We start from the raw sequence: 27,686 nt of genomic DNA, 5'->3' as shown, positions 1-27,686 counted from the left end.
CACGACGCCCCTTAAACTATCGTACTTGATTCCACCACTCATCCAGCAGCAAGTTCCAGGCACCCACAATCCTCTGGGGGAAAAAAAAAACTTCCCTCGCACATCTCCTCTAAGCTTTGCCCTCGAACTTTAATGTCTCCCTAGTAATTGACTCTTCCACCATGGGAAAAAGCTTCTGACTATCCACTCTGTCCATGCCACTCATTATTTTGTAGACCTCTATCAGGTCGCCCCTCAACCTCTGTCGTTCCAGTGAGAAAAAAATGAGTTTATCCAACCTCTCCTCATTGCTAATGCCCTCCATACCAGGCAACATTCTGGTAAATCTCTTCTGCACCCTCTCTAAAGCCTCCACATCCTTCTGGTAGTTTGGCGACCAGAATTGAACACTATACTCCAAGTGTGGCCTAACTAAGGTTCTATACAGCTGCAACATGACTTGCCAATTCTTATACTCAATGCCCCGGCTGATGAAGGCAAACATGCCATATGCCTTCTTGACTACCTTCTCCACCTGTGTTGCCACTTTCAGTGACCTCAGCACTCTTCTCAGTCACTTTCAGTGACTGTGCACTCAGATCCCTCTGCCTATCACTACTCTTAAGGGTTCTGCCATTTACTGTATATTTCCCACCGGTATTAGACCTACCAAAATGCAGTACCTCCCATTTGTCCGGATTAAATTTCATCTGCCATCTCTCCGCCCAAGTCTCCAAACGATCTAAATCCTGCTGTATCCTCAGACAGTCCTCATCGCTGTCTGCAATTCCACCAACCTTTGTGTCGTCCGCAAACATACTAATCAGACCAGTTACATTTTTCTCCAAATCATTTGTATATACTACCAACAGCAAAGGTCCCATCACTGATCCCTGCGGAACACCACTAGTCATAGCCCTCCATTCAGAAACGCACCTTTCCATTGCTACCCTCTGTCTTCTGTGACCGAGCCAGTTCTGTATCCAACTTGTCAGCTCACCCTATGTGACTTCACCTTCTGCACTAGTCTACCTTGAGGGACCTTGTCAAAGGCCTAACTGAAGTCCAGACAAACAACATCCACAGCCCTACCTTCATCAATCGTCTTTGTCACTTCCTCGAAAACTCGATCAACTTAGTGAGATGCGACCTCCCCTTCACAAAACCATGTTGCCTCCCGCAATGTGTCCATTTGCTTCCAAATCCTGTCTTGAAGAATCCTCTCGAATGATTTCCCGAGCACAAGGCTCACTGGCCTGTAATTTCCTGGATTATCCTTGCTCCCCTTTTAGAAAGGAACAACATTGGCTATTCTCCAGTGCTCTTGGACCTCACCTGTAGCCAGTGAGGATGCAAAAATTCATGTGAAGGCCCCAGCATTTCCTCCCTCAGTTTCCTGGGGTATATCCCATCAGGCCCTGGGGACTTATTTACCTTAATTTGTTTCAAGACCAACCTCTCTATACCAGGCAACATTCTGGTAAACCTCTTCTGTATTCTCTCCAAAGCCCAACACCATCTCCTTTTTGATTTCAATGTAACCCAGACTATCTACACACACTTCCTCAGACTCATCATTCACCAAGTCTTTCTCTTTGGTGAATACTGATGCAAAGTACTCCTTTAGTACCTCATCCATTTCCTCTGGCTCCACGCATAGATTCCCTCCCCTGTCCTTGAGGTGGCCAACCCTTTCCCTGGCTTCCCTCTTGCTCTTTCTATACGTATAAAAAGCCTTGGAATTTTCCTTAATCCTGTTTGCCAATATTATCGTGACACCTTTTAGCCCTCCACGAAACCACTAATGTCTGTGACAGAAAAGTTAAAAAGGAATGAAACTATACAAGACCTAGCATCTTAGGCACCAGATACATTACACACACTTGACCCTGTCAACCCTACAAAGTCACCTTTAATTGAGTGGACATTGTTTTGTGCCGAGTTTGATTTCAGGCATGTCAGTTGAGTTACAGCTGTACGGTCTCAGCTGCAAAGGAATGCTGATGACTGAACTCGTCAATTATCCTGCCCTTGACAACATGCTGCCTCCAGAAAGGACCCCATCCCCCAAGTCTGAATTGAGTTTGAACCGTCAGCCCGTGATGACTCACTGCTCCAGGCACCCCTACCCTCTGAGACCGTTCTAAGAAGTCTGTGGGGTCTCCCTCGGAATCAACTCCGGTAGGCCAAGTCAAACCTGGTGTCCACCGAGCCAGATCCCGCTACCCACCAGTCAAACTCCTGATTAAGCGGAGCTGTTGCGCGAGTGCTCAGCTCCGAATTCCCCTCAGTATGTTTGATTGCGGGCGGCTTACACAGCTGAGGTCCCGGGTTCGAATCCCGGCCCTGGGTCACTGTCCGTGTGGAATTGGCACATTCTCCTCGTGTCTACGTTGGTTTCACCCACACAACCCAAAGATGTGCAGGGTAGGTGGATGGGCCATGCTAAATTGCCCCTTTTTAATTTAGTTTGTTTACCAGTTGTACTTCTGAAGCCAGTTGTGATTCGCCCCGTTCTTAGATCATGGCGCCGTGGATGGATTTTTTTGATGGGATCTTTTGATTCTGACATATAGGCCTAATAATGAGATGCAAATGTATTCGATGTTGTTCCCGACATTGAATCTCCTCACTGACTGGGAGGGGATGATTGCGGCAAGCTTTCACACCAACTCCTGTCACCAAACCCGCCAAAGCAAACAGCAATGGGAAATTCCGGCCATTGTATCCTCCTCACAACTTATTTCCCTACTTTTGTATCATCAGAAAATGTGGCCGCAACATTCGCTACAGTCCCTTCAGCATAATCGTTAATATAGGTGGCATGGCTAGCACAGCTGCTTCACAGCGCCAGAGACCCAGGTTTGATTCCTGGCTTGGGTCACTGTCTGTGTGGAGTCTGCATGTTCTCCCCATGTCTGCGTGGGTTTCCTCCGGGTGCTCCGGTTTCCTCCCATAAGTCCAGAAAGACGTGCTGTTCGGTAATTTGGACATTCTGAATTCTCCCTCCGTGTACTTGAATAGGCGCCGGAATGTGGTGACTAGGGGATTTTCACAGTAACGCCATTGCAGTGTTTTTGTAAGCTACTTGTGACAATAATAAAGATTATTATTATTATTAGTTTGTAAATAATTGAGACCCCAGCACTGTGGTGCTCCACTAGTTGCCAACCTGAAAATGTCCCATTTACCCCTTAATATTTGTTTCCTGTTAGTAAGCCATGCTAATATATCACCTCCCCACCACCATGAACTCTTATCTTGTGTAGTAACCATTTATGTGACAGCTTATCAAATGCGTTTTGCAAATCCAAATGTACTGCATCTACAGGTTCCCCTTTATCCACCCTGCTTGTCACATCTTCAAAAGACTAAGTAAATTGCCAAATTCAATTTTACTTTCAGAAAAATGGTGTATATGGATTTCAGCAAGGCGTTTGATAAGGTTCCCCACAGTAGGCTATTGCAGAAAATACGGAGGCTGGGGATTGAGGGTGATTTAGAGATGTGGATCAGAAATTGGCTAGCTGAAAGAAGACAGAGGGTGGTGGTTGATGGGAAATGTTCAGAATGGAGTACAGTTACAAGTGGAGTACCACAAGGATCTGTTCTGGGGCCGTTGCTGTTTGTCATTTTTATCAATGACCTAGAGGAAGGCGCAGAAGGGTGGGTGAGTAAATTTGCAGACGATACTAAAGTCGGTGGTGTTGTCGATAGTGTGGAAGGATGTAGCAGGTTACAGAGGGATATAGATAAGCTGCAGAGCTGGGCTGAGAGGTGGCAAATGGAGTTTAATGTAGAGAAGTGTGAGGTGATTCACTTTGGAAGGAATAACAGGAATGCGGAATATTTGGCTAATGGTAAAGTTCTTGGAAGTGTGGATGAGCAGAGGGATCTAGGTGTCCATGTACATAGATCCCTGAAAGTTGCCACCCAGGTTGATAGGGTTGTGAAGAAGCCTATGGAGTGTTGGCCTTTATTGGTAGAGGGATTGAGTTCCGGAGTCGGGAGGTCATGTTGCAGCTGTACAGAACTCTGGTACGGCCGCATTTGGAGTATTGCGTACAGTTCTGGTCACCGCATTATAGGAAGGACGTGGAGGCTTTGGAGCGGGTGCAGAGGAGATTTACCAGGATGTTGCCTGGTATGGAGGGAAAATCTTATGAGGAAAGGCTGATGGACTTGAGGTTGTTATCGTTGGAGAGAAGAAGGTTAAGAGGAGACTTAATAGAGGCATACAAAATGATCAGGGGGTTGGATAGGGTGGACAGTGAGAGCCTTCTCCCGCGGATGGAAATGGCTGGCACGAGGGGACATAACTTTAAACTGAGGGGTAATAGATATAGGACAGAGGTCAGAGGTAGGTTCTTTACGCAAAGAGTAGTGAGGCCGTGGAATGCCCTACCTGCTACAGTAGTAAACTCGCCAACATTGAGGGCATTTAAAAGTTTATTGGATAAACATATCGATGATAATGGCATAGTGTAGGTTAGATGGCTTTTGTTTCGGTGCAACATCGTGGGCCGAAGGGCCTGTACTGCGCTGTATTGTTCTATGTTCTATTCGGGGGTACGTGGAACTGAATGAAATAGGTGGGGTTCTGGCCGCCATGCTATGGGAGGGGTTCAAAGCAATGGTTCGGGGGGGAGTTCATATTGATCCGGGCGCATAGGGAGAAGGTGGAATGAGCAGAGATGACTAGGTTGGTGGATGAGATTTTGCAGGTGGATAGGAGATATTCAGAGGCCCCGGAGACAGGATAGTTAAGAGAGGCATAAGTTCCAGATGGAGTTTGGGTTGGTGTCCACGGGGAAGGCAGTAGGGCAGTTGTGGAGGGGCAGTGTATTAGTACGGCGAGAAGGCAAGTCGGATGCTGGCCCACCAACTCAGGAAGCAGGAGGCGGCAAGGGTGATGAGTGGTACTGGATCCAGTGACATTGAATAGGGTATTTGAGGAGTTTTATTGGAGCTCCCGACCCGGGTGGGGGTGGGGATGAAATGCGGCGATTCCTAGACGTGTTGGCGTTCCCCAAGGTGGAGGAGGGGCTGCGGGCTTCCATTGAACATGTGCAGGTGATGAGTGGGCATGGGAGCATTGCAGACAGTGAAGGCCCTGGGCCCGAATGGGTTTCCTGTAGAATTTTATCAGACTTTTGGTCACCTGGGACCCTTCCTGGTAAGGGCATATAATGAGGGGAGGGAAAAGGGGGAGCTCCCCCCCCCCCCCCCCCCCCCCCTACATTATCGCAGGAGTCCATATCCCTAATATTAAAGAAGGATAAAGATCTGGAGCAGTGTGGGTCCTATCACCTGAAATCGTTGCTAAATGTGGATGTCAAATTGTTGGCAACGATCTTGGCCTTGTGAATTGAAGTCTGTGTGCAAGGGGAAAACCAGACAGGGTGTGTAAAGAGAAGGCATTTGTCGGTGAACGCCAGAAGATTACTAAATGTGATAATGTTGCCCCCGGACGGACAGGATGTGGAGGTGGCAGTTTCAATGAATGCAGAGAAGGCGTTCGATCGGGTGGAATGGGAGTACTTGTGGGAAGTGTTGGGACGGTTCGGGCAGGGGTTTCCTGCACGCTTACTGATGAACGAGGATGGCACAGTGGTTGGAACTGCTGCCTCACAGCGCCAGGGATCCGGGTTCAATTTGGCCTTGGGTGACTGTCAGTCTGGAGTTTCTCCCCGTGTCTGCGTTGGTTTCCTCCGGGTTCCTTCTACAGTGCAAAGATGTTGAGGTTAGGTAGATTGGCTATGCAAAATTGCACTTAGTGTTCAGGGATGTGCAGTTTAGGTGGGACTGTGGAGATAGGGCGAGGGAGTGGGCCTGGGTGGGGTGGTCTTTCAGAGGGTCGGTGCAGACTCCTATTTTTGCTAACGAAGCGGATAACCTTGTATTTATCCACATTATACTGCACCTGCCATGCATATGCCCACTCACTCAGCCTGTCCAAATCCCCCTGAAGCATCTCTGCATCTTCCTACAGCTCACCCTCCCACCCAACTTTATATCATCTGCAATTTTATGATACATTTAGATCCGTCATCCAAATCATTAATATATAATGTGAACGAACAGTTGGCGTCCTACTACAGATCCCTGTGGCACCCCACTAGCCACTGTCTGCCAATCAAAAAAGATCCATTTAATCCAATTTTTTGCTTCCTTGCTCCTAACCAGCTTTCTATCCATCTCAAGACACTACCTGTAATCCCATGAGCTTTAATTTTACATATTAATCTGCTATGAGACCTTGTCGAAAACCATCTGAAAATCTAGATAAACCACATCCACCGGGTGTCCCTGGTCAACTCTACTCGTTACATCTTAAAATAATTCCAGTTGATTTATCAATTATGATTTCCGTTTCATATTACATACATAGAACATACAGTGCAGAAGGAGGCCATTCGGCCCATCGAGTCTGCACCGACCCACATTAATCCCTCACTTCCACCTTATCCCCGCAACCCAATAACCCCTCCCAACCCTTATGGACACTACGGGTAATTTAGCATGGCCAATCCACCTAACCTGGTTTCATTAATGCATGCTGACTTTGTCAGATTATACCACTGCTTTCCAAATGCTGTGCTATGAAACCCTTGATAATGGACTCTAGCAACTTCCCTAATACCAATGATAGGCTCACTGGTCTATAATTCCCTGTTTTCTCTCTAACCTCCTTTTGAATAGCAGGGTTATATTAGCTACCTTCCAATCTGTAGAAACCATTCCAGAATTCAAAGAATTTGCTGGAGCTTTTGAGAGTAAATAAGGGTGGCCTGATGGAGGCCTTTAAGATAATGAAAGTAGTTAATAGGATAAATGTAGAGAAAATATTTCCACTTATGGGGATAACAAAACATACATAAAAGGTGGCCACTAATAAATCCCATTAAGTATTTGCGTAGCCAGACTGCAGTTACACTGTGGAACTCACTAACGCAAGTAGTAATTGAGGTGACTAGCAAGAGTTAATGGGGTTAGATGACGAAGGATGGAAGGATGCCGATGCGGATTAGTAACACTGATTGAACTCTGCTATAATTACAATCTAATACCTCCTTTGACTTTCTGTAAATTCATTAAATAACTCAAATCCGGTCTGAGTTGATTTTCTCTTAGAAACATATTCATCTCTGAATAAGAAATAAATTTGTTCTTGACTGGCCTCTGGTAATTTTCTATTTAGTGAAGGCACTGATTAGACTGTAGTTATCTGGTTTATCCATCTCCGCTGTTTCTGAACAAGGGTGTATGTTTTTAACCTTCTAATCTTTTGGTACCACTCCATTTAAAAAAAAATAACTTGATTTACATTTTTTCCAGGTCACTGTCCCCCAGCGTACTGTGCAGCATGGATGCACCGAAACTAGATCTTCAAAGAACGGTAAATGATAATCTTAATTTTTTTCCATCATTCATTCATAGGATGTGGGCATCGCTGGCTGGGCCAGCATTTATTGTCCATCCCTAATTGCCCTCGAGAGCTCGATTTATTGTCAGCCAAGCAGTCAGTTAGGGCAAGGAGCACAACACAAGAAATAGGAGCAAGAGGAATCCATATGGCCCACCAAGCCTTCTCCTCCATTCAGTAAGGTCATGACTGATCTTGGGCTTCACCCACTCCCCATATCTTATAATAATTGAAATGAAAAACCTGTCTATCCCCAATTTAAATGTATTGAACAATGGAGATTCCAAAAACTTGTGGGTTGAAAATCTGTGATAAATTAGTTCACTATAAATTAGTCCTAAATGATCGGTCCTTTATCCTGAGACTGCCCGTATTTTTTAGACTCTCTTGTGAGTGGAAACATTCTCTGTGTCTACCTCATTGAGCCCCCTTCAGAACTTTGTAGGTTTAGATGAGATCACCCCTCATTCTGAGTACTGGAGAATCGCAAGCCCAATTTACTCAGCATCTCATCAAAGGACAGTGACCTCATCCCATGGACTAAACTAGTGAACCGTAGCTGTATCACCTGCAATGCAGGTGTATTGTCACGAGAATGTCGCTTTAAGAAATGGTTAGCTGCTCATGTTACTGCAGTGATGTCAGAGTGTGGGTGGAGCTGAGCTCTGGTTCTGCTTTTTAGTTTCACTTTGAGAAAAGCTTGGGTGTGTCTGTCTTTTTGGTTTGTTTTTCCAGTGTGTTGCAGCTGAAGTCAGACAAAGCAGCTGTACTGTTGATCTCTCTCTGCCATGAAGGACTATCTCTTGATCATTTGGTGAATTCAGAAGAATTATAAATGTTTTCAGTAGTGAATGTAAACTCTGATGTGCTTCTGTTTAAAGGTTTGTTAAGTCTTCTGGGTGTTAAAAGGACAGCATACAGATTACTGAGTTGTATTCTTTGGGGGGTGTAATTGATTTACTGGTTGCTAAGATGTTCACCGTTTGTTTTAAAAAGATTAACTTGAGTTAAGAATAGGGCAGCACGGTAGCATTGTGGATAGCACAATTGCTTCACAGCTCCAGGGTCCCAGGTTCGATTCCGGCTTGGGTCACTGTCTGTGCGGAGTCTGCACATCCCCGTGTGTGCGTGGGTTTCGTCCGGGTGCTCCGGTTTCCTCCCACAGTCCAAAGATGTGCAGGTTAGGTGCATTGGCCATGATAAATTGCCCTTAGCGTCCAAAATTGCCCTCAGTGTTGTGTGGAGTTACTGGGTTATGGGGATAGGGCGGAGGTGTTGACCTTGGGTAGGGTGCTCTTTCCAAGAGCCGGTGCAGACTCGATGGGCCGAATGGCCTCCTTCTGCATTGTAAATTCTATGATAACTCTGAGTTCATAGAATAAACATTGTTTTGTTTTAAAAAGTACTGGTCCACTGCTGTTCTACCACACCTGTAGAGTGAGCCGTCTGCTCCCCATACCACAATCTATTAAAAGTTGTGGATCAGGTGAACTCCATGATACACTTTGGGATTCTCTAAACCCTGACCCACAACAGTATCCTTTGTTAAATATGAAGACCAAAACTGCACATAGTATTTCAGATGTGGCATCACCAAAGCCCTGTCTAATTGTAACAAGGCTTCTTTGCTTTTGTAGTCAATCCCCTGGCAATAGAGACCAACGTGACATTTGCTTTCCCAATTGCTTACTGAACCAGCATGGTAATTTTCTGGGTTCCTTGTATGAACATACCTAAGTCCCTTCGAAGACCAACACTAAACAAATTTCCCACCAAAAATCTTTCTGCTTTCTATTCTTACGATCCAAAGTGAAGAGCTTTACACTTCCCTACATTCTACTCCACCTGCCAACTTATTTCCCTGACTTAACCTGTTTATATCTTCACTGTGTGCTCCCTCCAGCTAACCTTCCCACCAGCATGGTATTATCAGCAACCTTAGCTACATTATTCTCTGTCTCTTCATCTAAGTTCTGAATATAGACTGTAAGTAGCTGAGGCCAGAGCACTGATCCTTGTTGTACTTCACTGCCTACCAACTTGAAAAAGCTGCATTTGTGCCCACTCTGTGCTTTCTATCGATTAACCAATCCTCTATCCATGTTAAAATATTACCCTCAACTCCATGAGCCTTATGTTTTTTAAATGCAATTAGAGTACCCAATTCATTTTTTCCAATTAAGGGCCAAGCCACCTACCCTGCACATCTTTGGGTTGTGGGGATGAAACCCACGCAAACATGGGAGAATGTGCAAACTCCACACAGACAGTGACCCAGGGCCGGGATCGAACCTGGGACCTCGGCGCCATGAGGCAGCTGTGCTAACCACTGTGCCACCGTGCTGCCCCTAATGAGCGTTATCTTGCCTATTAAACTTTTGTGTGGCACTTTATTGAATGCCTTCTGGAAATATAGGTATTCTACATTTACTGGTTCCCCTTTATCTACTCTGCTTGTAACGTCCTTAGAAAAACACTAATAAATTTGTCAAACAGGATTTCCCTTTAGGGGGGGCATGGTGGCACAGTGGTTAGCACTGCTGCCTCAGCTTTAGGGACCCGGGTTCAATTCCGGCCTCGGGTCACTGTCTGTGTGGAGTTTGCACTTTCTCCCCATGTCTGCGTGGATTTCCTCCAGGTGCTCTGGTTTCCTCCCACCGTCCAAACACGTGCAGGTTAGGTGGATTAGCCATGCCAAATTGCCCCTTGGTGTACAAAAATGTAGATGGCGTTACAGGGAAAGGGTGAGCTTAAGTTGGCGGGCTCGTGCAGACTTGATGGGCCGAATGGCCTCCTTCTGCACTGTAGATTCTATGATTCTAAAACCATGTGGCCTTGTTCAAATCGTACTGTGCTTTTCAAAGTTTGTTGTTGAGGCTTCAATCACTTTGATTCCAGCACCTGTGCTTTCTGCTGTGAAGGTTGACACAATATCTGTTCAATGCCTCATTCCCCATACTTTCTCCTGCTTCTGCTTCTAAGGGACCATCATTTACTTTAGCTGCTAGCTTTCTTTTTATAGATTCAAAAGCTCTTACAATTTGTTTTTCCAGCTTCAGCAGGATTTGGAACATATTTTTGTCAAACATTTTAAATTGCCTCTTGAATGTTTCCCTCCAAATTTTTCATTGACCTCCAAATCTTTGTCAATTTATCTAATTAACTTTAGACAGTTCTGATATGTAATTAACTTTGTGTAAGTTTAAGATTCTTTTGTGTTTTTTGTAGTATGTCACTTTCAAACTTAACATGGACTTCAATGGTAGTTGACTTGGACATGCCCTATCTTTCTGCAGTTAAACACACAGGCTGCTTGGCCTTGCCTTTCATTTCATAGAATCATAGAATTTACAGTGCAGAAGGAGACCATTTGGCCCATCGAGTCTACCGGCCCTTGAAAGAGCACCCTACTTCAGCCCACACCTCCATCCTATCCCCGTAACCCAACCTAATCTTTGGACACTAAGGGGCAATTTAGCATGGCCAATCCACCTAACCTACACATTTGGACTGTGGGAGGAAACCGGAGCACCTGGAGGAAACCCACGCAGACACGGGGACAAGTGAAAATTTCAGTACCTCCTTTTTTGTCCTGAGGAGGGTTCCCAGAATTTCCCCCTCTTCCATGGGTTCTCACTTTCTTATCACTCTCACCACCTCTATCCTTCCCAGTTGGTTCAAAGCGCCTGGGACCCAGGTTCAATTCCAGCCTTGGGTAGCTGTCTGTGTGAAATTTGCACGTTCCCCCTCTGTCTGCATGGGTTTCCTTTGGGTGCTCTGGTTTCCTCCTTCAGTCCGAAGATATGCATGTTAGGTGGGGTTATGGGGATAGAGCCTCTTTGAAATTATCCATGATCCCTTTGTGCTCCTTCCTGAAATTCCCTTTCTTTTTATCTCCTGAAATTCTAACTTCCACTTTTCCAATTTTAATCTCTCTACTGCTATGACATCTTATCTTTCTCACGTTTCAGATGCAGACCCTTCTCATAGTTCGGGTTTTTGGACTTTCGGCTGAAATTCTAATTCAAAGTCCTTCGCTAACTGTTCGAGGGACAGAACTTTTAAATCCTCACAGTAATATTCTCTGGTTCTGCTATAAAATCATTGGCATCAAAGGTGGACATGTTTACAGTTTAATTGGACAGACTCCAGAAAGCCTTTTTTGGAGTTTCGTAAAATTGGTTTTAAGGAACAATTTACTTTCCCCACTCTAATTCATTTATTTTGTCTGTAGGAACAAATTTCAAACCCTGTTGCTCCTAATTTGTTAGCCATCTGTGGGAACAATGTCAGCACGAGCCCCCCCAAATCGTTCAGATTACAGACAAACATCCCATTTTGTTCTGAGCACCCCAAGGTGAATTTCCCCAACGTTGCTGTTCAGGGTGAGACTCTCAATTTGTCACTGCCCGGCTGGAATACCCTCAAATTGTTACACACTCGGACGAGGAGGGATGAACTGGCTTTGTGTCTTTATCTAATCCCCTCTGTTGTTATATAGAACATTACAGCGCAGTACAGGCCCTTCGGCCCTCAATGTTGCGCCGACCTGTGAAACCACTCTAAAGCCCATCTACACTATTCCCTTATCATCCATATGTCTATCCAATGACCTTTGAATGTCCTTTGTGTTGGCGAGTCCACTACTGTTGCAGGCAGAGCATTCCACGCCCTTACTACTCTCGGAGTAAAGAACCTACATCTGACATCTGTCTTACATCTATCACCCCTCAATTTAAAGCTATGTCCCCTCGTGCTAGACATCACCATCCGAGGAAAAAAGCTCTCCCTGTCCACCCTATCTAATCCTCTGATCATCTTGTATGCCTCTATTAAGTCACCTCTTAACCTTCTTCTCTCTAACGAAAACAGCCTCATGTCCCTCAGCCTTTCTCATAAGATCTTCCCTCCATACCAGGCAACATTCTGGTAAATCTCCTCTGCACCCTTTCCAATGCTTCCACATCCTTCCTATAATGCGGCGACCAGAATTGCACGGAATACTCCAAATGCGGCCGCACCAGAGTTTTGTACAGCTGCAACATGACCTCATGGCTCCTAAACTCAATCCCTCTCCCAATAAAAGCTAACACACGGTATGCCTTCTTAACAAACCTCTCAACCTGGGTGGCAACTTTCAGGGATCTATGTACATGGACTCCGAGATCTCTCTGCTCATCCACACTGCCAAGAATCTTACCATTAACCCAGTACTCAGTCTTCCTGTTATTCCTTCCAAAATGAATCACCTCACACTTTTCTGCATTAATCTCCATTTGCCACCTCAGCCCAGCGCTGCAGCTTATCTATGTCCCTCTGTAACTTGTAACGTCCTTCCGCACTGTCCACAACTCCACCGACTTTAGTATCATCTGCAAATTTACTCACCCATCCTTCTACGCCCTCCTCCAAGTCATTTATAAAAATGACTAACAGCAGTGGCCCCAAAACAGATCCTTGTGGTACACCACTAGTAACTGGACTCCAGTCTGAACATTTCCCATCAAACCCTTTGTCTTCTTCCAGCAAGCCAATTTCTTATCCAAACTGCTAAATCACCCTGAATCCCATGCCTCCGTATTTTCTGCAGTAGCCTACCATGGGGAACCTTATCAAACGCTTTACTGAAATCCATATACACCACATCAACTGCAGACAAAGATGACTTAAAGATCAAGGCCAAAGGCTCAGTAATCTTCTCCCTAGCTTCCCAGAGAATCCTAGGATAAATCCCATCCGGCCCAGGTGACTTATCTATTTTCACACTTTCCAGAATTGCTAACACCTCCTCCTTATAAACCTCAAGCCCTTCTAGTCTAGTAGCCTGAATCTCCGTATTCTCCTCGACAACATTGTCTTTTTCCTGTGTGAATACTGACGAAAAATATTCATTTAGCACCTCTCCTATCTCCAAGCACAACTTCCCACTACTGTCCTTGACTGGCCCTACTCTTACCCTAGTCATTCTTTTATTCCTGACATATCTCTAGAAAGCTTTAGGGTTATCCTTGATCCTACCTGCCAAAGACTTCTCATGTCCCCCTCCTGGCTCTTCTTAGCTCTCTGTTGAGGTCCTTCCTAGCTAAGTTGTAACTCTGGAGCGCCCTAACTGAACCTTCATGTCTCATCTTTACATAAGTCTCCTTCTTCCTCTTGACAAGTGTTTTGACTGCTTTAGTAAACCACGGTTCCCTCACTCGACCACTTCCTCCCTGCCTGACAGGTACATACTTATCAAGGACACGCAGTAGCTGTTCCTTGAACAAGCTCCACATTTCCATTGTGCCAATCCCATGCAGTTTTCCTCTCCATCCGATGTATCCCAAGTCTTGCCTCATCGCATCATAATTGCCTTTCCCCCAGATATAACTTGCCCTGCGGTATATACCTATCCCTTTCCATCACTAAAGTAAACTTAATCGAATTGTGGTAACTATCACCAAAGTGCTCACCTACCTCCAAATCTAACACCTGTCCTGGTTCATTACCCAGTACCAAATCCAATATGGCCTCACCTCTCATTGGCCTATCTACATACTGTCAGGAAACCCTCCTGCACACATTGGGCAAAAACGGACCCATCTAATGTACTCGAACTATAGCGTTTCCAGTCAATATTTGGAAAGTTAAAGGCCCCCATAACAACTACTCTGTTGCTTTCGCTCCTATCCAGAATCATCTTTGCAATCCTCTCCTCTACATCTCTGGAACTTTTCGGAGGCCTATAGAAAACCCCTAACAGGGTGGCCTCTCCTTTTCTGTTTCTAACCTCAGCCCATACTACCTCAGTAGACGAGTCCTCATCAAACGTCCTTTCTGCCACCGTAATACTGTCCTTGACTAACAATGCCACCCCTCCCCCTCTTTTACCACCTTCCCTGAGCTTACTGAAATATCTAAATCCTGGCACCTGCAACAACCATTCCTGTCCCTGCTCTATCCATGTCTCCGAAATGGCCACAACATCGAAGTCCCAGGTACCAACCCATGCTGCAAGTTCACCCACCTTATTCCGGATGCTCCTGGCATTGAAGAAGACACACTTTAAACCACCTTCCTGCCTGCCGGCACACTCCTGCAACTCTGAAACCCTACTCATGACCTCACTAGTCTCAACCTTCTGTATACTGGAGCTACAATTCAGGTTCCCAAGCCCCTGCTGAACTAGTTTAAACCCTCCCGAAGAGCATTAGCAAATTTCCCCCCCAGAATATTGGTACCCCTCTGGTCCAGGTGCAGACCATCCCGTTTGTAGAGGTCCCACCGACCCCAGAGTGAGCCCCAATTATCCAGAAATCTGAAACCCTCCCTCCTGCACCATCCCTGTAGCCACGTGTTCAACTGCTCTCTCTCCCTATTCCTCGTCTCGCTATCACGAAGCACGGGTAACAACCCGGAGATAATAACTCTGTTTGTCCTAGATCTAAGTTTCCACCCTAGCTCCCTGAATTCCTGCCTTAGTGTTGGAATCTTTAATTTGAAGGGATCTTAACCTGCCGAACTACGCCAAGTTGGGGGAAGCTTAGCTGATGAATCAAAGTCCTGGCGTACTACGACAAGTTGAAAGATTTGTAATATTTTTGGACTAGGCCAAGTTGTTGGATTCCTAGTATTATTTGACTGTGTAAAGTTGAAGGAATTTATATTATTTCTACTATTCGGTTACCAGTAGCACTTTGCGATTACTGGGACTCAGCAGAAATTTGCAGTTAAAACTTCTCAGGTGCAAAAGGAATTATTTTATTTGTCTTCTATTGATTACAATTTGAAAATCATTTAAAAGGCAATTCGTAGACAATTCGAAGCTTTCAGAGAATCAAAGACATTATCTTCTTGCTTAGGCAGACAGCTCGAAAGTAACTTTTAAAAGGTCAAAGTCTGGAAATGAAACATGAAGAGAGAGAAAGCTTCAGCTAAACTCAAAGCTAACCTTCAGCTAAACTCAAACTCAAAGTAGAAAACAGACTAACAGACTGACTGAATCAAAGACAGAACCCCCAAAATTAAAGAAAACAAAACTAAAAGAATTAAAGACAGACAATTAAGGACAGAGACAGACTGCATCACTGACACAGACTAAAACCCCGAAAAAGACAACTAAAATGGCAGGAGGAAACGTTTCAGTTATACACTTTCATATCTGTCTTAAGCCATCTAATCACCCCCCAATATAATCCTAATTGGTTTGGGTTAGACTCAAACACATTTGATTTGATGGCAAGCCGTCCATCTTCAATGTGCAACATGAGCTTTTAATTGTTTCATGTCTGCATGTTATGGAATGTGATATTCTGCTAATCTTTACCAGCAATAAACTGGTTTTCCGCTAGCTTGGCTAATGTAACAATGGAGACTTCATATCGAGAAAGATTGAGTAAAATATGTATTTGATTCAATGCTCTTACAAACTGCACTGGACTCCTGCCACCTCGTTGCCATGGAACTCAGCCCTTGTCCTTGACAATTAGCACAAGCAGTGTCAAATCATCTTGCAACTGTGCAGTTTTAATCTATGATGAAATTTTATGCTGTTTCATGTATCTATTGAAGACCTAAATTTATGGGTGCTGAAATTCTCATTTTTAAATGAGTATTTAAAACTTGGGCTTAATATTTATGCTGAAACAGCTATCTTTTACCTATACTAGTTGTATTCAAAATACCTGGCTTCTACACTTACATCCCCATCCCTTTTCCTACCTATGTCGTTAGTGCCAATGTGGACCACGACTTGGGGCTGCTCCCCCTCCCCCTTAAGGATCCCGAAAACACGATCCGAGACATCACGCACCCTGGCACCTGGGAGGCAACACACCAACCGTGAGTCTCTCTCGTTCCCACAGAATCTCCTATCTATCCCCCGAACTATGGCGTCTCCAATGACTAATGCTCTACTCCTCTCCCCCCTTCCCTTCTGAGCAACAGGGACAGACTCTACCAGAGACCTGTACCCCATGGCTTAACCCTGGTAAGTCTCCTCCCCCCCCCCCCCCCCCCCCGCCCCCAACAGTATCCAAAGCGGTATACTTGTTACTAAGGGGAACGGCCACAGGGGATCCCTGTACTGACTGCTTCCTCCCAGCCCCTCTCATCGTCACCTAGCTATCTTTAATCTTCGGAGTAACTACATCCCTGATCTACATCTATCTATGACCAACTCTGCCTCCCGAATGATCCGAAGTTCATCCAGCTCCAGTTCCCTAACGCGGTTTCTGAGGAGCTGGATGGAGATGGGTGCACTTCCCACAGATGAAATCAGCAGGGACACTGACGGCGTCCCTCACCTCAAACATTCTGCAGGAGGAATATTGCACCACCTTCCCTGTCATCCCCTCTAGATTAAAAAAAAAAGAAAGAAAGAGCTTACCTGTTATTCACTCCCCTTTTCAGCAAGCACTCACTCAGCAACCTCTGCGCCCCGCACGATAACACCTGAGGGAAAATAAATAAAAACTACTGACCAGTCACCAGCCAATCCTTTACCTGCAGGCTGTGACATCACGGTTGAACTTTCCCCTTCTACCTGCCCTCGAGCCTTCCTCTTGATCCTTACAGCGGTTGTTTTTATTTGGTTAGAGGAGGGGGTAGGGAGGGAAACACTGAAGAAGTGTTTCTGGTTTAAGTGTCACTTGACAAGAGCTCCTTCACAAACCACCTCCAAGTTAGGGTGAGCACACGGACGTATGCAAATTTCCCCTGCAACGGCCAATCAGCAGCTCCGCTCTAATGCCCTCTGCTGGATGCTTGTCTTCACTTGAACAGCTAGGGTCTCTTGTTCAGGTACGCCTCCAAGTTAGGGTGAGCAACACCTAGGGTGTTAGCAACAAGATTTAATCTAACAGGATTCCTTTTCCTGTGGCTACCCTTTTCCCAGACCCAATAGTTTGGCAGATAAACTCCTCAGTACTCAGTGGAATGGGTTAAAGTGTGTCTGTTTCAATGCAAGAGGTGTCAGGAATAACGGAGATGAACTTAAGAGCATGGATCAGTACTTGGAACTACGATATTGTGGCCATTATGGAGATATGGATTTCACAAGGGCAGGAATGGTTGTTCGATGTTCCGGGGTTTAGATGTTTTCAGGAGAATAGGCAGGAAGGCAAACGAGGAGGGCGAGTGTCACTGTTAATTAGGGAGTGCACCACAGCTGCAGGAAAGGAGGTAGTTGAGGAGGGTTTGCCTACTGAGTCAGTATGGGTGGAAGTCAGAAACAAGAAAGGAGCAGTCACTTTATTGGGAGTTTTCTACAGACCCCCCCAATAGCAGCAGAGAGATAGAGGAACAGATTGAGTGGCAGATATTGGAAAAGTGCAGAAGTAACAGTTGTTGTCATGGATGACTTCAACTTCCCGAATATTGACTGGAACCCCCTTAATGCAAATGGTTTGGATGGAGCAGGTTTTGTCAGGTGTGTACAGGAAGAATTCCTGACTCAATATGTAGATAGGCCGACTAGGGGGGAGGTGACATTGGATTTGGTGCTTGGCAACAAACTAGGCCAGGTGTCAGATGTCTCGGTGGGAGAGCATTTCGGTGACAGTGACCACAATTGGTGGGGGGGAAATTATACTGCTATTGGACAGGAGCTGAGGCGAATAAAGTAGGAACAAGTGTTCTTCGGGAAATGCACAACAGTAATGTGGGGGTTCTTTCTGGACCACTTGCTGGGAGTGCTGAATAGTTTTGTCCCAATGAGACGAGGAAGGAATGGTAAGGTGAAGGAGCCTTGGATGACTAGAGAAATGGAGTTTCTAGTCAAGAGGAAGAAGGAAGCTTACGTAAGGTTGAGGAAGCAAGGATCTGACTCTGCTCTAGATGGTTGCAAGGTAGCTAGGAAAGAACTCAAAAATTAACTTAGGAGAGCTAAAAGGGGGCATGAAAAAGCACTGGCGGGAAGGATTAGGGAAAACCCCAAAGTTTATGCTGACTTATGTGCGAAATAAGAGGATGATCAGAGTGAGAGTAAGGCCGATCAGGGATAATGGAGGGAACTTGTGCCAAGAGTCTGAGGAGATGTGGGAGGCCCGAAATGAATACTTTGCTTCAGTATTCACCAGAGAGGAGGGATCTTGTTGCCCATGAGAACAGTGTGAACCAGGTTCATAGAATCGAACAGGTTGATATTAAGAAGGAGGATGTGCTGGAAATTTTGAAAAGCATCGGGATAGAGAAGTCCCCTGGGCATGACAGGATACACCCAAGGTTACTACGGGAAACGAGGGAGGAGATTGCTGCGCCATTGGTGATGATCTTTGCGTCCTCGTTCTCCACTGGAGTAGTACCGGATGATTAGAGGGAGGAGAATGTTGTTCCCCTGTTCAAGAAAGGGAATAGGGAAATCCCTGGGAATTACAGATCCATCAGTCTTAAGTCTGTGGTGAGCAAAATATTGGAAAGGATTCTGAGAGATCGGATTTATGATTATTTAGACAAAAATAGTATGATTAAAGATAGTCAGTGTGGCTTTGTGACGGGCAGGTCATGCCTCACAAGTCTCATTGAATTCTTTTAGGATGTGACAAGACACATTGATGAAAGTCGGGCAGTGGATGTGGTGTATATGGATTTCAATAAATCATTTGATAAGGTTCCCCATGGTAGGCTCATTCAGAAAGTTAGGGGGCCTGGGATACAGGGAAATTTGGCTGTCTGGATACAGAATTGGCTGGCCGAAAGAAGACAGCGAGTGGTAGTGGATGGAAAGTATTCCGCCTGGAGGTCGGTGACCAGTGGTGTCCCTCAAGGGTCTGTTCTGGGACCTCTGCTCTTTATGGTTTTTATAAATGACTTGTGTGAGGAAGTGGAAGGGTAGGTTAGTACGTTTTGCCGATGACACGAAGGTTGGGGGAGTTGTAGATAGTGTTGCAGGTTACAACAGGACATCGACAGGATGCAGAGCTGGGCTGAAAAGTAGCAGATGGAGTTCAACTTGGATAAATGTGAAGTGATTCATTTTGGAAGGTCGAATTTGAATGCTGAATACAGGGCTAAAGGCAGGATTCTTGGAAGTGTGGAGGAACAGAAGGATCTTGGGGTCTGCGTACATAGATCTCTCATAGTTGCCATCCAGGTTGATAGGGTTGTGAAGAAGGCGTATGGTGTGTTGGCTTTCATGAACAGGGGGATTGTGTTTAAGAGCTGGGAGGTTTTGCTGCAGCTTTATAAAACTCTAGTTAGACCACACTTGGAATATTGTGTCCCGTTCTGGTCTCCTCATTATAGGAAGGATGTGGATGCTTTGGAAAGGGTACAGAGGAGATTTACCAGGATGCTGCCTGGACTGGAGGGCATGTCTTATGAAGAAAGGTTGAGGGAGCTAGGGCTTTTCTCACTGGAGCGAAGAAGGCAGAGAGGTGACTTGATCGAGGTGTACAAGGTGATGATAGGCATGAATAGAGTGGATAGCCAGAGACTTTTCCCCAGGGTGGAAATGGCTGTCACGAGGGGACATAATTTTAAGGTGATTGGAGGAAGGTATAGGGGATATATCAGAGGTAGGTTCTTTACACAGAGTGGTGGGTGTGTGGAATGCACTGCCAGCAGAGATGGTGGAGTCAGAGTCATTCGGGACATTTAAGCGACTCATGGACAGGCACATGGACAGCGGTAAATTGAAGGGGTGTAGGTTAGGTTGATCTTAGATTAGGATAAATGGTCGGCACAACATCGTGGGCTGAAGGGCCTGTACTGTGCTGTACTGTTCCATTTCCTCTTTACAGCTGCAATCTTTTTTTGTTGGCTGTAGCTGACTTAGTCAGAGAGAGAGAAAGATATACCTGCGAAAATGGCTGTTTTTCAAAGGCACTACTGGCTGCTTCTGTTACAATGTCTCACACCTTCAGTACGACCAACTGCTTGCTCTCACACGGCACACATAGACATACTGTGGGGCAGCTGTTTCGCTGGCATTTAACCCATTCTTTGTATATTCCTTGCGGGAAGGCGAGCCCACAATTCCGTCTCTGCATTGCTCACACGATCTCTTGAGTTGTGTCGGCCATTATTGTCCTTTTGTCTTTACCAGACACGGTAATCAGTCACTGAACACTTCAGTAGAAACAGGGAGGGGTACCTTTGTCCCTCAGAAAATCACCCTTCAGTAATCCAGCCGGTGGCTTGCGTGTACATTCTCAGCCATCTTTGGGTTTGTGTCAATTGTTAAAGGTATTTCTTGGTTTTTAAAATATGTTCGTGTCTCACTAACTTGATAGAGTTTTTCGAGGAGGTCACTAAGATGATTGATGCAGGTAGGGCAGTAGATGTTGTCTATATGGACTTCAGTAAGGCCTTTGACAAGGTCCCTCATGGTAGACTAGTACAAAAGGTGAAGTCACACGGGATCAGGGGTGAGTTGGCAAAGTGGATACAGAACTGGCTAGATCATAGAAGGCAGAGAGTAGCAATGGAAGGACGCTTTTCTAATTGGAGGGCTGCGACCAGTGGTGTTCCACAGGGATCAGTGCTGGGACGTTTGCTGTTTGTAGTATATATAAATGATTTGGAGGAAAATGTAACTGGTCTGATTAGTAAGTTTGCAGACGACACAAAGGTTGGTGGAATTGCGGATAGCGATGAGGACTGTCAGAGGATACAGCAGGATTTAGATTGTTTGGAAACTTGGGCGGAGAGATGGCAGATGGAGTTTAATCCGGACAAATGTGAGGTAATGCATTTTGGAAGGTCTAATGCAGGTAGGGAATATACAGTGAATGGTAGAACCCTCAAGAGTATTGAAAGTCAAAGAGAGCTACGAGTACAGGTCCACAGGTCATTGAAGGGGGCAACACAGGTGGAGAAGGTAGTCAAGAAGGCATACGGCATGCTTGCCTTCATTGGCCGGGGCATTGAGTATAAGAATTGGCAAGTCATGTTGCAGCTGTATAGAACCTTAGTTAGGCCACACTTGGAGTATAGTGTTCAATTCTGGTCGCCACACTACCAGAAGGATGTGGAGGCTTTAGAGAGGGTGCAGAAGAGATTTACCAGAATGTTGCCTGGTATGGAGGGCATTAGCTATGAGGAGCAGTTGAATAAACTCGGTTTGTTCTCACTGGAACGAAGGAGGTTGAGGGGAGACCTGATAGAGGTCTATAAAATTATGAGGGGCATAGACAGAGTGGATAGTCAGAGGCTTTTCCCCAGGGTAGAGGGGTCAATTACTAGGGGGCATAGGTTTAAGGTGAGAGGGGCAAGGTTTAGAGTAGATGTACGAGGCAAGTTTTTTACGCAGAGGGTAGTGGGTGCCTGGAACTCGCTACCGGAGGAGGTGGTGGAAGCAGGGACGATAGTGACATTTAAGGGGCATCTTGACAAATACATGAATAGGATGGGAATAGAGGGATACGGACCCAGGAAGTGTAGAAGATTGTAGTTTAGTCGGGCAGCATGGTCGGCACAGGCTTGGAGGGCCGGAGGGCCTGTTCCTGTGCTGTACATTTCTTTGTTCTTTGTTCTAGTTCTAATAGTTTTCCTGGTTCGATGATTTTCTTTTCTCCATCAATATGACAACATGCGGACTTCCGGGTGCGGCGATGATCAGCTGAGTCGCACGTTTCGGCAGCTCCCGGTGAAACGGACTTTTGGGCTCTTGATAGGAGCCCCAACGGCAATTTTGACGGCTAAAAACACTGTGCGGTAAACCAGAAGGGAATCCCCCCTGGATACGGATGGAAAAAGGAGGAGAAAGTGGCCGGATTGCAGTGGATCCTTTAGAACAGCGGCAAGGAAGGCAAGCAAAAACCAAGATGGCGTCGGAAGGTGGCAGTTTAACATGGGGCCCTGAACAACAAGAGTTCTTGAAATGCTGTGTGGAAGAGATCAAAAAGGAAATGAAGAAAGAGCTGTTGGCCCCAATACTACAGGCGATCGAAGGGCTAAAGGAGGAACAAAAGACCCAGGAGCGGGAGCTTCGGGTCGTGAAGGCAAAGGCAGCCGAGAATGAGGACGACATACAGGGCCTGGTGGTGAAGACGGAGACGCAGGAGGCACATCAGAAACGATGTGTGGAAAGGTTGGAGGCACTGGAAAACAACGCAAGGAGGAACAACCTGAGGATTCTTGGTCTTCCTGAAGGTGTGGAGGGAGCGGACGTCGGGGCATATGTGAGCACGATGCTGCACTCGTTAATGGGAGCAGAGGCCCCGGCGGGTCCGTTGGAGGTGGAGGGAGCATACCGAGTGATGGCGCGAGGACCGAGAGCAGGAGAAATTCCCAGAGCCATAGTGGTGAGATTCCTCCGTTTTAAGGATAGAGAAATGGTCCTTAGATGGGCGAAGAAAACTCGGAGCAGTAAATGGGAGAACGCGGTGATCCGCGTTTATCAAGACTGGAGTGCGGAGGTGGCGAGAAGGAGGGCGAGCTTTAATCGGGCCAAGGCGGTGCTTCATAAAAAGAAGATAAAATTTGGAATGCTGCAACCGGCAAGACTGTGGGTCACATATCGAGGGGGGCACCACTACTTTGAGACGGCGGATGAAGCGTGGACTTTTATTGTGGAAGAAAAACTGGAATGAGCGGGTTATTAAAAAGAACGTTTGAACAAAGTGGTGGGGTGAATGTGGGGGGCAAAGAGGGGGGTTAAAAAGGTGGGAAAGAGGAGTTTTATGTACTAATCCTGCGATGTGGTAACTTTTCTCTCTCCCACAGGTGGTGATGGGGGGAGGAGGGGAGGTGGAGGAGATGGGGCGTTGGCCATTGGGGGCGGGGCCAAGGGAGAAGCTTGGTTCCCGCGCTATGATAATCATGGCGGGAATAGAGAAGCAGGAAGGAGGGGGCGTCGCACGGTGCGAGCCGAGGTCACGGGGGGAAGCCGAGGTCGGCCAGAGTTTGCTGACTTCTGGGAGCAACATGGGGGGAGTAATTACGCTAGCGGGGGATCTAGCGCGGGGGGGGGGGGGGTGGGAGGGGGGGATTTACTGGGTTGCTGCTACTGGGGAGAGGGGGGAGCTGGTATGGGAGAGGATGGGCGGGGGGCACCGCCTGGGGGAGATACAGCTGCGTGGGAACCGGGTGAGGAGCTGGAAAAAGGTGATGGCTAATCGACAAGGTGGGGGGTAGGAAGCCCCCCAACTCGGCTGATCACGTGGAACGTGAGAGGGCTGAACGGGCCGATAAAGAGGGCACGGGTACTCGCACACCTTAAGAAACTTAAGGCAGATGTGGTTATGTTACAGGAAACGCACCTGAAACTGATAGACCAGGTTAGGCTACGCAAAGGATGGGTGGGGCAGGTGTTCCATTCGGGGCTAGATGCGAAAAACAGGGGGGTGGCTATATTAGTGGGGAAGCGGGTAATGTTCGAGGCAAAGACTATAGTGGCGGATAACGGGGGCAGATACGTGATGGTGAGTGGCAAACTACAGGGGGAGACGGTGGTTTTGGTAAACGTATATGCCCCGAACTGGGATGATGCCAATTTTAAGAGGCGGATGCTAGGACGCATTCCGGAGCTAGAGATGGGAAAGCTGATAATGGGGGGAGATTTTAATACGGTGTTGGAACCAGGGCTGGATAGGTCGAAGTCCAGGACTGGAAGGAGGCCGGCAGCAGCCAAGGTACTTAAAGATTTTATGGAGCAGATGGGAGGTGTAGACCCGTGGAGATTTAGCAGCCCTAGGAGTTCTCGTTTTTCTCCTATGTCCATAAAGTCTACTCGCGAATAGACTTTTTTGTGCTGGGTAGGGCATTGATCCCGAAGGTGAGGGGAACTGAGCATACGGCTATAGCCATTTCGGATCACGCTCCACACTGGGTGGACTTGGAGATAGGGGAGGAAACAGGAGGGCGCCCACCCTGGAGAATGGACATGGGACTAATGGCAGATGAGGGGGTGTGTCTGAGGGTGAGGGGGTGCATTGAAAAGTACTTGGAACTCAATGATAATGGGGAGGTCCAGGTGGGAGTGGTCTGGGAGGCGTTGAAGGCGGTGGTTAGAGGGGAGCTGATATCAATAAGGGCACATAAAGGGAAGCAGGAGAGTAAGGAACGGGAGCGGTTGCTGCAAGAACTTTTGAGGGTGGACAGACAATATGCGGAAGCACCGGAGGAGGGACTGTACAGGGAAAGGCAAAGGCTACATGTAGAATTTGACTTGCTGACTACGGGCACTGCAGAGGCACAATGGAGGAAGGCACAGGGTGTACAGTACGAATGTTGATTCCCAAATTTCTTTCTCTGTCAGTCTGGCCTCAATAAAAGTTGAGATGGATTCGCACGTAAAAAGAAGTTATTTATTTAGCTTGCAAGCTTGATTCATTTCATAGAAACATAAGAGACATCCAGTTTCCTATATCCCAGAAAGCGAATGAACAAAGAAACAAAGGGATCTCTGCAAATCAATTCAAATGGTATCAAGTTTCACATACTCGACGCCCATAGGTCAGCCTATATCCCTCCTGACCTGTTTGATCTATTCTGATTGGCTCACTTCCAATCCCTTTCTCTGGCCCCTATCAATGCAGCATCACTCTCATAGACACACCTCTTCCTGCTTTTTCCATGCGGTCTCAAATCCCTTTGTCCCTAACTGCCAGAATCAAAGTGGCTTATTTCTACATTACATTAACTAGTATCTCTAAAGTAACTATTTTATATCACATTTGTCACGAATATGGGGAGAAGGCGAGCAGGTTGCTGGCACACCAATTGAGGAAAAGGGGAGCAGCGAGGGAAAAAGGTGAGTGAGGGATGAGGAAGGAGAGATGGAGCGGGGAGCGGAGAGAGTGAATGGAGTGTTCAAGACATTTTATAAAAAATTATATGAAGCTCAACCCCCGGATGGGAGGGAGAGAATGATGGGCTTCTTGGATCGGCTGGAATTTCCCAAAGTGGAAGAGCAGGAAAGGGTGGGACTGGGAGCACAGATCGAGGTAGAAGAAGTGGTGAAAGGAATTAGGAGCATGCAGGCGGGAAAGGCCCCGGGACCGGATGGATTCCCAGTCGAATTCTATAGAAAATATGTGGACTTGCTCGCCCCGGTACTGACGAGGACCTTTAATGAGGCAAAGGAAAGGGGACAACTGCCCCCGACTATGTCTGAAGCAACGATATCGCCTCTCTTAAAGAAGGAAAAGGACCCGCTACAATGCGGGTCCTATAGACCTATTTCCCTCCTAAATGTAGATGCCAAGATCCTGGCCAAGGTAATGGCAATGAGAATAGAGGAATGTGTCCCGGGGGTGGTCCACGAGGACCAAACTGGGTTTGTGAAGGGGAGACAGCTGAACACGAATATATGGAGGTTGTTAGGGGTAATGATGATGGCCCCACCAGAGGGAGAAACTGAGATAGTAGTGGCGATGGATGCCGAGAAAGCATTTGATAGAGTGGAGTGGGATTATTTGTGGGAGGTGTTGAGGAGATTTGGTTTTGGAGAGGGGTATGTTAGATGGGTGCAGCTGTTGTATAGGGCCCCAGTGGCGAGCGTGGTCACGAATGGACGGGGATCTGCATATTTTCGGCTCCATAGAGGGACAAGGCAGGGATGCCCTCTGTCCCCATTATTGTTTGCACTGGCGATTCAGCCCATGGCGATAGCGTTGAGGGGTTCCAAGAAGTGGAGGGGAGTACTTAGGGGAGGAGAAGAACACTGGGTATCTTTGTATGCGGACGATTTGCTACTACACGTGGCGGACCCGGCGGAGGGGATGCCAGAAATAATGCGGATACTTGGGGAGTTTGGGGATTTTTCAGGGTATAAATTGAACATGGGGAAAGGTGAGTTGTTTGTGGTGCATCCAGGGGAGCAGAGTAGAGAAATAGAGGACCTACCGTTGAGGAAGGTAACAAGGGACTTTTGTTACCTGGGGATACAGATAGCTAAGAGTTGGGGCACATTGCATAGGTTAAATTTAACGCGGTTGGTGGAACAGATGGAGGAGGATTTCAAGAGATGGGATATGGTATCCCTGTCACTGGCAGGGAGGGTGCAGGCGGTTAAGATCGTGGTCCTCCCGAGATTCCTCTTTGTGTTTCAGTGCCTCCCGGTGGTGATCACGAAGGCTTTTTTTAAAAGGATTGAAAAGAGCATCATGGGTTTTGTGTGGGCCGGGAAGACCCCGAGAGTGAGGAAGGGATTCTTACAGCGTAGCAGGGATAGGGGGGAGCTGGCACTACCGAGCCTAAGTGAGTATTATTGGGCCGCTAATATTTCAATGGTGAGTAAGTGGATGGGAGAGGAGGAGGTAGCGGCGTGGAAGAGATTAGAGAGGGCGTCCTGTAGGGGGACTGGCCTACAGGCTATGGTGACAGCCCCATTGCCGTTCTCACCGAGGAACTACACCACAAGCCCGGTGGTGGTGGCTACACTGAAGATTTGGGGACAGTGGAGACGGCATAGGGGAAAGACTGGAGCTTTGGGGGGGGGGTCCCCGATAAGAAACAATCATAGGTTTGCCCCGGGGGGAATGGATGGGGGATATGGAATGTGGCAAAGAGCAGGAATAACGCAACTGAAAGATCTGTTTGTGGATGGGAAGTTCGCGAGTCTGGGAGCGCTGACCGAGAAATATGGGTTGCCCCAAGGGAATGCATTAGGTATATGCAACTGAGGGCTTTTGCGAGGCAACAGGTGAGGGAATTCCCGCAGCTCCCGACACAAGAGGTGCAGGACAGAGTGATCTCAAAGACATGGGTGGGGGATGGTAAGGTGTCAGATATATATAGGGAAATGAGGGACGAAGGGGAGACTATGGTAGATGAACTAAAAGGGAAATGGGAAGAAGAGCTGGGGGAGGAGATCGAGGAGGGGCTGTGGGCAGATGCCCTAAGCAGGGTAAACTCGTCGTCCTCGTGTGCCAGGCTAAGCCTGATTCAGTTTAAGGTATTACACAGGGCACATGACTGGAGCACGGCTCAGTAAATTTTTTGGGGTGGAGGATAGGTGTGCGAGGTGCTCGAGAAGCCCAGCGAATCATACCCATATGTTTTGGTCATGCCCGGCACTACAGGGGTTTTGGATGGGGGTGACAAAGGTGCTTTCAAAAGTAGTAGGAGTCCGGGTCGAACCAAGCTGGGGGTTGGCTATATTTGGGGTTGCACAAGAGCCGGGAGTGCAGGAGGCGAGAGAGGCCGATGTTTTGGCCTTTGCGTCCCTAGTAGCCCGGCGCAGGATATTGCTAATGTGGAAAGAAGCCAAGCCCCCGGGGGTGGAGACCTGGATAAATGACATGGCGGGGTTTATAAAGCTAGAGCGGATTAAGTTCGTCCTAAGGGGGTCGGCTCAAGGGTTCACCAGGCGGTGGCAACCGTTCGTCGAATACCTCGCAGAAAGATAGACGGAATG

The 27,686-nt window shown here is 46.9% G+C and overlaps 1 protein-coding gene across 4 annotated transcripts in view; it reads left to right on the top strand.

The window, feature by feature from the left end:
• ccdc77 (coiled-coil domain containing 77) overlaps window positions 1–27,686 on the top strand; it is a 182,593-nt gene that overhangs the window by 44,056 nt on the left and 110,851 nt on the right. For 3 of the 4 annotated variants that reach the window (XM_072484198.1, XM_072484197.1, XM_072484200.1), the window contains 2 exons: window positions 7,318–7,378; window positions 16,118–16,225. In XM_072484198.1, coding sequence (XP_072340299.1) covers window positions 7,318–7,378; window positions 16,118–16,225 — 169 coding nt within the window. The remainder of the gene's footprint in view (window positions 1–7,317; window positions 7,379–16,117; window positions 16,226–27,686) is intronic. The other variant, XM_072484199.1, reaches the window with a different exon arrangement.

Source organism: Scyliorhinus torazame, chromosome 19 (assembly GCF_047496885.1).
Source record: "Scyliorhinus torazame isolate Kashiwa2021f chromosome 19, sScyTor2.1, whole genome shotgun sequence".
Taxonomy (NCBI): Eukaryota; Metazoa; Chordata; class Chondrichthyes; order Carcharhiniformes; family Scyliorhinidae; genus Scyliorhinus; species Scyliorhinus torazame.
This window is presented reverse-complemented; position numbering and strand designations above follow the sequence as displayed.